Source organism: Ovis aries, chromosome 4 (genome assembly GCF_016772045.2).
Source record: "Ovis aries strain OAR_USU_Benz2616 breed Rambouillet chromosome 4, ARS-UI_Ramb_v3.0, whole genome shotgun sequence".
In the NCBI taxonomy this organism is placed as follows: domain Eukaryota; kingdom Metazoa; phylum Chordata; class Mammalia; order Artiodactyla; family Bovidae; genus Ovis; species Ovis aries.
The window spans coordinates 9,233,298-9,247,236 of NC_056057.1; the positions used below are offsets into that span (position 1 = coordinate 9,233,298).

Here is a 13,939-nt window from a genome sequence, read left to right on the forward strand (position 1 = left end):
TGCTTTACGATGTTGTGTTCGTTTCTGCTGTACAGCAACATGAGTAGACCGTATGTTTATGTAAATACCTTCCCTCTTGAGACTCCTTCCCACCACCCCCCATTTCAGCCCTCGAGGTCGTCACAGAGCACCGAGCTGAGCTCACTGGGCTGTATGGCAGTTTCCCACTAGCTATCCGTTTTGCACCTGGGAGTATGTATGTTAGTGCGACTCTGAATTCATCCCACCCTCTCCTTCCTACCCCATGTCCACAAGTCCATTCTTTATGTCTGCATCTCAGATTTAGCTCTTTTAAGCTGGGAAACTTCAGAATGTATAGCATTGTTCACCAGTATTTTCCCATGAAATTGCAGCGAATCACTGCCTATAAGCATGGCAGTGTGAGCAAAACCTTTCCAGCCTCTGTCCCCCACCCCCACCACATCGCAGAAAAGTGATTTCTTCTCTCTGAACTCTCCTCCCTGGCTCCCTGCTGTGTGCGACCATCCTCTGTCGTGTCCCTGCAATAAGAAGAGAAGGTGAAAATCAGCCTGCAGGTTTAAATTAATTGCACTTCTCAGTTACACTGTGAGTTTGCCAGTGCTTTAAATCACCGCATTCTAAACTTCTAGTTTAAACATAATTGGAAAGAGAAAGCTGACATTAAATGGTGACAGAATAAAACTAACTGAAGGAGAGCAGTGTGAAGCACTCCTAATCAAATACTGGAATAATCTGTGAAAATCGTTCATAAGCAGTTGACTGTTTTATTAAATACACCTCTGATTTGGGGCACTAATTTAAGCCCCTTTTTGTTTTCAAAACTTACCTAGTGAATTAGGTTGCTTTCATGCTAATGGAACATTATTTTTACCCATGATGCAATTGTTTTCAAACTAGAATTTAAAACATCTAATTCTAAACGTTATCAGAAACTGTTGGAAATATCTCTGTTTGAAATTGTGTGGTTTGACAGTTAAGATCTGAAAGATGTTGGATGCAAGAGATCAGGTCTTCTGTGTTACTGGAACTAGCTTCAGAGATTTGAGCTTATCCTGTCTTCATTTGGAAAAGAAAACAGATGCGGTTAGTGGCGCTGCCTCTGGGCTCCCAGGGGACTGTGTCCATATCCACACTGAAGCACTTTTCACCCTGTGTTGGTAATTGTGTATTTACTTTGCTGGGCCACCGAATTATAAGCAGGATGTCCTCATTTCTGTGTGCCCATAGTCCATGGAGTGCCTGGCGTACGAGCCGGTGGCAGGTGACATTCGCTAGAAGAATTTAGAGTTTGACATCCCTTATATGTGGAATCTAAAAAGAAATGAGACAGATGAACTTACAAAACACAAAGAGACTCACAGACTTAGAGAATGAACTTACAGCTGCTGGTGGGAGGGATGGGGGGAAGCGACAGGGAGTTAGGGATGGATGTATACACACTGCTATAAAATGGATAACCAGCAAGGACCTGCTGAAGAGCACAGGGGACTCTGCTCAGTGTTACATGGCATCCCGGATGGGAGAGGTGTTTGGGGGAGAAGGGGTACCTGTGTACGTATGGCTGAGGCCCTTTGCTGTTCACCTGAATCTGTCACAACGTTGTTCATCAGCTGTACCCCAATACAAAATAAAAAGTTAAAACAAAAAGAGTTCATGTGAGTAGTGACGGAAAGTAAATGAAGGAAGACTTTTTCCTTTGTTATTTTTTTCACTTTCATGTGGCACGTTTCGCTATCAATTTTGGCTCTTTTATGCACAGCTAAAACTGACATATTGTATTTCGGAAAAAAATTTTTCAATTAGCATATCCTGTCAAACTCTAAATAGAGGCAATCCTTAGAGCTCATATTTGTGTGCAGTCATTAATTGCTAAGAATGATAATTTACTAGTAAATGCAAGATTGTATTAATGTTATCTGGAATGGAATTCTTCCTTCCCGAAATCATAACAAATTATTAAAATTGCTTGTGGGGAGTACAAAGTTAAGGAGATCAAATTTGTATTACAAGGACATTTGAGGTAATTAATTTTGAAATATATTTTGCTCTTAAATACTAGGCTATATTTATTATACATAATAATAATTTCTCTAAACCTCCGTAAAAAGCTGTTCTTGCCATTTCTCCTTTCTTTGTCAGTTAATTTTCGAACCTAGAATATGGCTTTACATTTCTGTTCTACACCAACTGACTGAATTATGTTGGGTCTTATGTAATGCAATCTAGTAGAGAATAAATGCAAATGTTAGACATTCTTTTGAACCAAATAAATACATAATTGTTGGTGAGCGCTTTTGCCTGTAGCTTTAAAACAGTGAATGTTTGTAATCGGGGCTACTCCTCAGCTAGTGCTCACCACTGAAGCATACTGGCTAGTTTCTGTACTGATTGGTTCAAGCCTTGCAGAGTATTAAATATTTTGACAATTACCTCTGCTTGAAAGATTACTGAAACCCATGCAAATGTCAAGTTTCTGAGCCCTCGTGGGAGTATTAATGCATTCTCAGAGTAATATTACCTGATGCGAAGAGCTGACTCATTTGAAAAGACCCTGATGCTGGGAAAGATTGAGGGCAGGAGGAGAAGGGGATGACAGAGGATGGGGTGGCTGGATGGCATCACCGACTCCATGGACATGGGTTTGGGTGGACTCCAGGAGTTGGTGATGGACAGGGAGGCCTGGCGCACTGCAGTTCATGGGGTCACAAAGAGTCAGATACGACTGAGCGACTGAACTGAACTGATCAAATTCCAAATCTTTGAAATGTGGAAATTGGAGAGCGATATTCACTTTCACTTTTCACTTTCCTGCATTGGAGAAGGACATGGCAACCCACTCCAGTGTTCTTGCCTGGAGAATCCCAGGGACGGGGGAGCCTGGTGGGCTGCCGTCTATGGGGTCTCACAGAGTTGGACACGACTGAAGCGACTCAGCAGCAGCAGCAGCAGCAGCAGCAGCAGCAGCAGCAGCAGCAGCAGCAGCAGCAAGTGCTCTATGAGTCACCCCAACCCCTACCTTTCTGTCACACCCCATGTCCAGTTCATCAGCAAATCTTACTTGCTCTACCTTGAAAATGTTTTCAGCTTGTCTTCTCTCTCTGCGTTCACTCTGTTGCCATAGCCCATGTCCCGTCCTGTCTCTCCTGGACTGTTGTGAAAACCTTTATCGATCTCCCAGCTTCCGTCTTTGCCTCCAATGCTAGTGTATTCTCTAAACAGAGGCCAGAGTGAACCTATAAAAAAAAATTCTAAATCATACCTAAAGGCCGCAGAATCTGCGTGAGCCGGTCCCCCACCCGTCTCTCGGGGCTGCCTGCTCCAGGCACTCTGTCTTCCGGGCTCACTTCAGACTTTCACATCCCCTGCTGGAATGTGAGCAGCTTGTAGACAAGAAGGTCTTCTCTTTGGTTCTCTCCCATATCTTCCATTCCAAGAAGCATATTGGCACCCAGTAGTTGCTCAATGAATAGTAGTTGAATGAATGAATCATTGCACAGATTTCTAGTCATTTCTTTTGAATAAATTCTGTATTTAGAGACAGGAAGCTGAGTATGTTCTTAAATTTCTTTTTGTTCTTTTTATCTAATGATCTAATGGTGTTGTTACATGTGAAACATACCAAAGCAAAAGCAATATAAATCATTTGGGTTCTCTTCAAAAACTTACAATTCTAAGCAGATAACATCAACAAAAGGTACCAGCTAATATAAAGCAGAATTAAGTCTATTAAGTATTAAATTATGAAAAAAATGATATTGTAAAGCAAAATAAAGTAAAAATAAATTTTTTTTAAAAAAAAAGAAAAATGAGATCAATATGAAAAAGAAATCACTTAATTCTACTGTATGCACAAATCCTTTCTAAATGGAAAGATTTTTAAAAATAAACATTTTTCTGAACCTTTATCAAAGTACACTTATTCCTATATTTTATATTAAAAGCTACGTTCGGTGGAGGCTTAGTCACTAAGTTGTTATCAACTCTTGCGACTCCATGGACTATAGCCCTCCAGGCTCCTCTGCCCATGGGATTTCCTAGGCAAGAAACTGGAGCGGGTTGCCATTTCCTTCTCCAGGGTATCTTCTCGATACAGAGATTGAACTCTGGTCTCCAGCATTGCAGGCAGTTTACTGCATTGAAGCCAGATTCTTTACCAGTTGTGCCACCAGGGAAGTCCTTAAAAGCTAAGTTTAAGAGACACTAGCGTGTCTCACATGCTAGCAAAGTAATGCTCAAAATTCTCCAAGCCAGGCTTCAGCAATATATGAACCGTGAACTTCCAGATGTTCAAGCTGGTTTTAGAAAAGGCAGAGGAACCAGAAATCAAATTGCCAACATCTGCTGGATCATCAAAAAAGCAAGAGAGTTCCAAAAAAACATCTATTTCTGCTTTATTGACTATGCCAAAGCCTTTGACTGTGTGGATCGCAATAAACTGTGGAAAATTCCGAAAGACATGGGAATACCAGAGTACCTGACCTGCCTCTTGAGAAACCTGTATGCAGGTAGGAAAACGAGTATGTCAAGGCTGTATATTGTATATTGTCACCCTGCTTATTAAACTTATATGCAGAGTACCTCATTAGAAATGGCAGGCTGGATGAAGCACAAGCTGGAATCAAGATTGCCGGGAGAAATATCAATAACCTCAGATATGCAAATGACACCACCCTTATGGCAGAAAGTGAAGAAGAACTAAAGAGCCTCTTGATAAAAGTGAAAGAGGAAAGTGAAAAAGTTGGCTTAAAGCTCAACATTCAGAAAATGAAGATCATGACATCCGGTCCCATCACTTCATGGGAAATAGGTGGGGAAACAGGGGAAACAGTGTCAGACTTTATTTTGGGGGGCTCCAAAATCACTGCGCAGCCATGAAATTAAAAGACACTTACTCCTTGGAAGGAAAGTTATGACCAACCTAGATAGCATTTTCAAAAGCAGAGACATTACTTTGTCAACAAAGGTCCGTCTAGTCAAGGCTATGGTTTTTCCATATGGATTCGTATGGATATGAGAGTTGGACTATAAAGAAAGCTGAGCACCGGAGAATTGATGCTTTTGAACTGTGGTGTTGGAGAATACTTTTGAGAGTCCCTTGGACTGCAAGGAGATCCAACCAGTCCATCCTAAACAAGATCAGTCCTGGGTGTTCATTGGTAGGACTGATGTTGAAGCTGAAACTCTTAATACTTTGACCACCTAATGCGAAGAGCTGACTCATAGAAAAGACCCTGGTGCTGGGAAAGATTGAAGGCAGGAGGAGAAGGGGATGACAGAGGATGAGATGGCTGGATGGCATCACTGACTCGATGGATGTGAGTCTGAGTGAACTCCAGGAGTTGGTGATGGACAGGGAGGCCTGGCATGTTGTGATTCATGGGGTCGCAAAGAGTCGGACACGACTGAGCAACTGAACTGAACTGAGCATGCGTAAGATAAATAAATAACAAGGATTTATTGTGCAGCACCGAGAGATATAGCCATTATTTTATAATAACTTTAAATGGTGTGTAATCTATAAATATATTGAATCCCTATGTTTTACACCTGAAACTACTATAGTATTGTAAATCACTGTTCTTCAATGAAAAAAAAAGTTGTTTGATAAATATTCTTGTGCATATATTTTTGTTCACTTGACTCTTAGGTTCAATTCACTTTTTAGATGAATTCCTACAGGTAAAATTGCATAATCAAAAAACTTTTTAAATAAATGGAAAGATACAATATATTTTTACATACAAAAATTATGTATCAGCCTTTTCAGATAAATACATATTTCAGTGAAACTCCAACCAGGTTTCCAGTGGGATCTTTGTTTGTTGTGTTGATTGACTGTTTTATTTGAAATTCACCTTCCTTGACCACCCAACACGAAGTGTCCCTTGCCCTCTACATCATACCTCCATGTTTTATTTAGTAGAACACCGTCTTTTCCCTCAACATTATTGGGTTATAACTGATAGCACTGTGTGAGTCTAAGATATACAACACAGTTATTTTATATGTGACTATATTGCAAAATGCTGCCATAAGTCTGGTTAACACTCGTAGTTTCAGTTTTTTATTTTGTAGTGAGAGCTTTAAAAATCTACTCTCTTGGCAACTTTCAAGTAAATATGCGATGCAGTATTGTTAACTATAGTCACCACGCTTTACATGACAGCCCCAGAACCTATTCATCTTATAACTGGAAGTTTATACCCTTTGGCTACTTTCATCTCTTTCCCCATCTCCAGCCCTACACCTCAGCCACATCTGTTGTCTGCTCTCTGCTTCCGTGAGTTTAAGTATTTTTTTTGATTTCTCATAGAAGACAGACTTTGTTTGCCTTATTTTGCTTAGCATACTGCCCTCAATTTCCATCCATGTTATTGCACATGGCGACGTTTCCTTCTTTTTTATGACTGAATATGTGCGAGTTGGACAATAAAGAAGGCTGAGCACTGAAGAATTAATGCCTGGTGCTGAAGAAGACTCTTGAGAGTCCCTTGGACAGCAAGGAGGTCAAACCAGTCAATCCTGAAGGAAATCAAACCTGAACATTCATTGGAGGGACTGATGCTGAAGGTGAAGCTCCAATTTGGGCACCTGGTGCAAAGAGCTGACTCATTGAAAAAGATCAGAATCCTGGGAAAGACTGAGGGCAGGAGAAGAGGAGGGTGACCAGAATGAGATAAGCATCACCAGCCCAATGGATATGAGTTTGAGCAAGCTCGGGGAGATAGTGGCGGGACAGGGAGGCCTGGCATGCTGCTGTCCACGGGCTCACAAAGAGTCGGACACAACTTAGCGACTGAACAACGTTCTGGTGTATACATATGCTATATTTGCTTTTCCATCCATCCACCAAGGGACACGCATGGTGGCTCCATACCTTGGCTGTTACAAATAATGCTGCAGCAAAAATAAGAGTGTGGAAATCTCTTTCACTTCCTTCAGATATTAACACATACCCAGAAGTGAAATGACTGGATAATGTCATGGTTCTATTTTTAATTTTTTTGAAAAACCTCTATACTCTTTTCCATAGTGGCTGTACCAATTTAGATTCCCACCAGCAGTGCCCAGGTGTGTCCTTTTTCTCTACATTTCTGCACATTCTAACAGGTGTGAAGTGAAATCTCACTGTGGTTTTGGTTTTCATTTCCCTGATGTTTAGTGAGCTCAAGCCCTTTTTCATGTACTTGGCCATGTGAATATCTTCCTTGGAAAAATGTCTATTCAGGCTCTTTGCCCATTCCTTAAATTGGATTATTTGTTCTTTTATATGAGTCCCTTCTATATTTTAGATTTTAGCCGTTTCTCAGACGGGCTTCCCAGGTGGCTCAGTGGTAAAGAATCCGCCTGCCAGTGCAGGAGACACAGGACACAGGAGTTCGATCCCTGGGTTGGGAAGATCTCTGGAGGAGGAAGCGGCAACCCACTTCAGTATTCTTTCCTGGAAAATTCCATGGAAAGAGGAGCCTGGCAGGCTACAGTCCAGGGGGTGACAAAGAGTCTGACGCAACTGAAGCGACTGAGCTTCAGCACCACTATTTTTCAGATATGTGGTTTGTAAATATGTTCTCCCATCTGGAAGCTTTCTCTTTCATTTTGTTGACTGTTTCCTTTGCCATGCAGAACCCTTCAGATTGATGTAGTTCCACTTGTTTATTTTCATTTTTATTCCCTGTGTTGGGTATTGTAACTATAAATCATCATAAAGACTAAGGTCAGTGAGCTTTTTCCTGGTTTTCTTCTATGGTTTCAGATTTTGTGTTTAAGTCCTTAATCTTTTTCCAGGTGTTTTGAGTGATATAAAATAGAGGTCCAGTTTCATTCTTTTTCATTTGAGTATCATTTTTTCCCCAGTACCACTTACTAACGAGACTATCTTTTCTCCACTGAGTATGTTGGTTCCCTTCTCAAACATTGACCATATTGATGCATGATTTTACTCCTGAGCTCTCAGTTCTGTTCCACTGGTGTTCCATGAGTCTGTTTTTATGCCTGTACCATGCTGTTCCTATTACTGTAGCTTTGTGCTATAGTTTGACATTAGGAGGTATAATAACTCCAACTTTGTTCTTCTTTCTCCATACTGCGGTTCTGTTTTTGTGGTTCTGTGTGAATTTTCTCATTTTTTCCCTATTTCTGTAAAAAACACCTTGGAATCTTGATAGGGATTATGTTAACTCTAGAGGTGGATTTGGGTAGTATGAACATTTTACCAATGTATTAGTTCTTCCAGTATGAGTATGGAATATCTTTCCACATATTTGTGTCTTCGGTTTCTTTCATCAATGTCTTATAGCTTTCAGTGTACAGATTTTTACCTACTTGGTTAAATTTAATCCTAGATGTTTTGTAGGTTTTGATGCTGTTGTACATAAGATTGTTTGTCTCTTAATCAGATTAGTCATTGTTAGTATATAGAAATGTAACTGATTTTTGTTTATTGGATTTGTCTCCTGCAACTTCCCTGATTGTGCTGATTAGTTCTGACAGGTTTTTGATGGAGTCTTTAAGATCTTCTATGAAAAAAAAAAACATGTCATCTGCAAACATCGAACAATTTTGCTTCTTCTTTTCCGATTCAGATGTGTGTGTGTTTTTTTAGGGGGGGTGTGGTTGGTTGGCTTCAGTTTTTCTGTTGTTGTTGATAGTTTCTTGCTGATTGCTCTGGCCAGGGCTTCCCATACTGTGTTGAATTGGAATAGCGAGAGTCAGTACCTTAGAGTTGTACCTTTCACCATTGAGTATGATGCTGGCCGTGGGCTTGTCATATATAGACTTTCCTGTGCTGAGGTATGTTCCACCCATACCTAATATATTGAGAGTTTATATAATGAATGGGTGTTGAATTTTGTCAGATGCTTTTTCTGCATCTATTGAGATGATCAGGTGATTTTTATCTTTCATTCTGTTAATATGATGTAGCACATTTATTCGTCTGCATATGTTGAACTGTCCTTGCATCCCAGGGATGCATAATATGGAACATTATTTTTTTGTTGCTGGTGGGAAATGAAAAGTAATCTGTCATCATCTACTAAAGTTTGAAATATGCATACCATTTTCCAAGCAGTTCTATATTGGGAATCTGGGTAACAAAAAAAGAAAGCACCAGTATGCAAAAATAGATGTGCAAGGATTATTTATTGAAACATTGTTTTTAAGACAACAGTTCAGTTCAGTTCAGTCACTCAGTCGCTCAGTCGTGTCTGACTCTCTGTGACCCCAGGAATCGCTGCACACCAGGCCTCCCTGTCCATCACCAACTCCCGGAGTTCACGCAGACTCATGTCCATCGAGTCAGTGATGCCATCCAGCCATCTCATCCTCTGACGTCCCCCTCTCCTCCTGCCCCCAATCCCTCCCAGCATCAGAGTCTTTTCCAGTGAGTCAACTCTTTGCATGAGGTGGCCAAAGCACTGGAGTTTCAGCTTTAGCATCATTCCTTCCAAAGAAATCTCAGGGTTGATCTCCCAACCAGAATGGACTGGTTGGATCTCCTTGCAGTCCAAGGGACTCTCAAGAGTCTTCTCCAACACCACAGTTCAAAAGCATCAATTCTTTGGTGCTCAGCTTTCTTCACAGTCCAACTCTCACATTCATACACGATCACTGGAAAAACCATAGCCTTGACTAGACAGACCTTTGTTGGCAAAGTAAAGTCTCTGCTTTTGAATATGCTCTCTAGGTTGGTCATAACTTTTCTTCCAAGGAGTAAGCGTCTTTTAATTTCATGGCTGCAGTCACCATCTGCAGTGATTTTGGAGCCCAAAAACATAAAGTCTGACACTGTTTCCACTGTTTCCCATCTATTTCCCATGAAGTGATGGGACCAGATGCCATGATCTTTGTTTTCTGAATGTTGAACTTTAAGCCAATTTTTTCACTCTCCACTTTCACTTGCATCAAGAGCCTTTTTAGTTCCTCTTCACTTTCTGCCATAAGGGTGGTGTCATCTGCATATCTGAGGTTGTTGATATTTCTCCCGGCAATCTTGATTCCAGCTTGTGCTTCTTCCATCCCAGCATTTCTCATGATGTACTCAGCACAGAAGTTAAATAAGCAGGGTGACAATATACAGCCTTGACGTACTCCTTTTCCTATTTGGAACCAGTCTGTTGTTCCATGTCCAGTTCTAGCCGTTGCTTCCTGACCTGCATACAGGTTTCTCAAGAGGCAGGTCAGGTGGTCTGGGATTCCCATCCCTTGTTGTTAAGACAACAAAGGACTGGAAACTACCTAAATTTTCGTCAGTAGGAGAATGGTCACATAGTTTCTGTAATTCTATCCTCTGAAATATTACATAGGTTTGAAACAGTTGTTATATATTTTTCATTTGAAGGACTATACAGTATATATTATTAGATACTAAAAAATGTCAGAGAGTGTTTTGTACAATCCATTTAAAAATTGAAATAGTATATGCTGCTGCTGCTGCATCACTTCAGTCGTGTCCGACTCTGTGTGACCCCATAGACGGCAGCCCACTAGGCTCCTCTGTCCCTGGGATTCTCCAGGCAAGAATACTGGAGTGGGTTGCCATTTCCTTCTCCAAAAATAGGATATATATTTGTATATATGGATAGATTTTTATTTATAAACATAAACATGTGGAGAGAGACATACCAAGCCATTAACCATTGCTATGTCATTAGAAGTGAAAAACGGGGAGTAGGAGAAAATATTATTAATATATATTTTATGCCATTATATTGTTTAGCTTTGTAAAACATGTATGCTTTCATTTTAAAAAATTTAATAAAGATTGTTCAATGGTAAATGTAAATATACACGATAGGACATTGGTTTGGCTTTGCGTGTGTGTAAATACTATGTGGTATAAGCAAGGAGATCCAGCACTACTGTGTTTGGTCAGGGATGCAGGGCTGATTTTGTTGATATATGGCGGAAACCAACTCAATATTGTAAAGCAATTATCCTCCAATTTAAAGTAAATAAATAAAATTTTAAAACTAAGACTCGATGACCTCATATTCTAGAAAATAAACAAACATTCCAAATCCTGCGCTACAGCAAGAATAAGGGGAGTCTTTGAAGTAGAAGGAAAGGACCCCAGACAAAAAATGTGGGAATGCAGGGAGAAATGAAGAACCCAGGAATGAACTAACATGGATGGACTTGCAAGGCATTATGCTACGTGAAATAAGACAGAGAAAGACAAGTGCTGTATCACTTATATGTGGGACCTAAAAAATACAACAAACGAGTGAAAATAACCGAAAAGAAGCAGACAGATGGATACAGAGAACAAACTGGTGTTTGCCAGTGGGGTAAGGGGTGGAGGAGCAATGGAGAGGTGCGGAATTGGAGGCACAAACTGCTGCGTATAAGACAGGCTCGAGAATATATCATACAAACGGGGAATAGAGCCAATATTTTGTAATAACTGTAAATGGAAAGTAACCTTTAAAAACTATATAAAAATTTCTAATTATAAACATTTTAAAATGTTAAAAAAAAAAAAGAGAGATGTCTTCATTGAGAAAACAGCAGGTTTCACTGGACTGATGTGGCAGTATTCTTCTATAGATCTACCTACAGTTTGCAGGTTCGGAACTTGCATTTCTGTTTTCAACCCAGTTAAAACTTATTCTAAGAAAGAATTACTAGGAAGCCAGGTGATAAAGAGTACACTGTTTCATTGCTTAAAGTGTTAAGCTGTTCTTGTTTTACTCTTTATAACTATTTAATCTGAGGTGAAGATCTAGTTTGTCTAGCATAACTATGGCTAAATCCAACAGTAACTTTTTTAAAAGTTTTTTTTTTAATATACTGTCAATATGGACATTTGAAATAAAGACTGTTTATCATTTTTCTTTTTTATTTCAGAACGCTTTACCCTGTACAGCTCTAAAAACCTTAGACAAGCATGGAATAAGTAAGTTTTTAATACAGATTATGCTTTCTGTTTATCTCTCTTAACTTTTAAAACCCTTTCTCCTGACATTCTTTCATTTGATCACCCAGTTATCTATTCATCCTTTCATTTAGCCATCAGGCAGTTACTTGGTCCTATTTGCCAGCCCCCGTGTCTCACCTGAGCCAACCCTCTTCTGTGAGCTTGGATTCCCAGAGTGAGGTTGTATTTATTGCTTTAGAGTTGTTAATCCTGCAATTCACTGTGGTCTCTCTTCTTCTAACTAGATTCCAAGAAATGTTTTAGCATCCTTGGATGCTAAAATAATGTTTCTTAAGTACAATATATCCACTGACTTTCTGATCTGATTAATGTTGGTGACAACCTTTGAGCTAGATGAAACTGATCTTTCAAATGCTTTCAGTTTACCTAATTTTTTTTTCCCCTGAGCCCTAATGGGAAGCTAAGTACATGTATCACTTGGAGTATATGTACGCTGTTGATTTAATTTCTATTCTGTCATCATACCTTGTTGAAACTGTTTTATTGATTGGTTTCAAAATTTGATGACATCTGATGATGTGAGTGTCTCAAGTGATTCAGGGTTTTGGGGGGCTTTTTTTTTTTGCAAGCCAGACTGCTAGTAAATCTTTGAAAGTTAGTAAGCAGAGTAATTGAGTCACTCCCATTTGATTGTGAGCATCACATCTCAAGCATTATGTTGGGGGAAAGGGTAACTGGTTCTGCTTTGATTAAGTTAACTATTATTTGTCATAACAAAATTTTGTCTACAGGGAATTTAGTGTTATTGTCTCCCTTTTTACTGTTTTGACATGTTTAATTTTATATGTCATCAATTATGGAAAAAATAGAAACTTTTTGTAATAAAAATGCCTTTAATCAATGATGTCAGCAGATAACATCAGACAGCTTATTATGAGGAACTCATGAAATGAATACATTAAATTCTTCAGTGGATTCTTTGAAAGATTTGGCAGTTTATTTTGGTTAAATTCATACTTAGAAGAATACACCAGTATAATTATTTTATCTAACACAGAACTTCGCATTTCCCATTTGAAGGGTCAGTTCTTAATATCTAAACAGAATCCCCCCTGGGAAGCACGCCCTCAGCTGGGTGGGAACATTCTGTGTGTGCTGCTCACCCTTTTAACCTCCTCCACCCTGACTTCACTGATCAGAGGTCTAACATATTTTAATTAAGTGCTTTCATATACCAGGTACTATCTTCAATATACAGTTGCTGTTTTAATTAAATCATCAAACACGTTTCTCATAATTGCTCAATAGTTTTGACCAACTTGGTATCCACTTTATGAAACAATTCTTGATAAAGCAATTGAATCTCTTAACTCCATCTCTGAAGTAACAGAAAAACTGGCGAATCTAATACAGAGTAGCGTTTGTGGAGAACAGCCTTCAGTTTAGCTAACCCTCCATTTCCTTCCTTCAGAGGGACAGAGCTGAAATGACTTATGAATCGCCTGGGAAAATAAATGGCAATTTTTATCCACTCAAGAGTAGCTGAGAAAGGACAGGGCAGGAAGACCTCAAGATTTTCTTGGATGCCTTTGTTCTGTCATCCTCGGTGTTACAAAGTGGCTGTAACAACTCAGCAGCATTTCTTCAAATGGCAGCGTCCAAAACCAAAGCAGGAAGCAAAGTAGACAGCAGTAAAGGAACTTTCTCCCCATCCTGCTCCCATCAGGGAGGAATATCCTGGAGATGCCCAGAGATATTTGCCCCTTTGTCTCTCTGATGGGGTGGACCGCATACCCTCCCTTGGCTGGGCACTGGTAAAAAGGGAGGGGTGGACCTCTTTGTCCCCTGACCCTACATCTTGTTGCCTGTAATGCAGGGTTTTGTTAGTAGGGAAGAAACAGGAGTAGCAGTTAGGTACAGGTAGTCCATGATAGCTGCCACCATGATTCGAAAATACTGTCTATTGTAGTAAACTAAAGTACATCTAGGTCGACTTTTTTTAATGCTCAGTTACCTTTTCTTCTTCTAAATAAGCCAGTTTTAATATTTTAGTGCATATTCATTCAGATTCCAAAATGG

The 13,939-nt window shown here is 39.7% G+C and overlaps 1 protein-coding gene across 4 annotated transcripts in view; it reads left to right on the forward strand.

The window, feature by feature from the left end:
• CDK14 (cyclin dependent kinase 14) overlaps window positions 1-13,939 on the forward strand; it is a 677,451-nt gene that overhangs the window by 516,387 nt on the left and 147,125 nt on the right. For all 4 annotated transcript variants that reach the window (XM_015095181.4, XM_042248369.2, XM_027968434.3 and 1 more), the window contains one exon: window positions 11,830-11,878. In XM_015095181.4, the coding sequence (XP_014950667.1) occupies window positions 11,830-11,878 (49 nt within the window). The remainder of the gene's footprint in view (window positions 1-11,829; window positions 11,879-13,939) is intronic.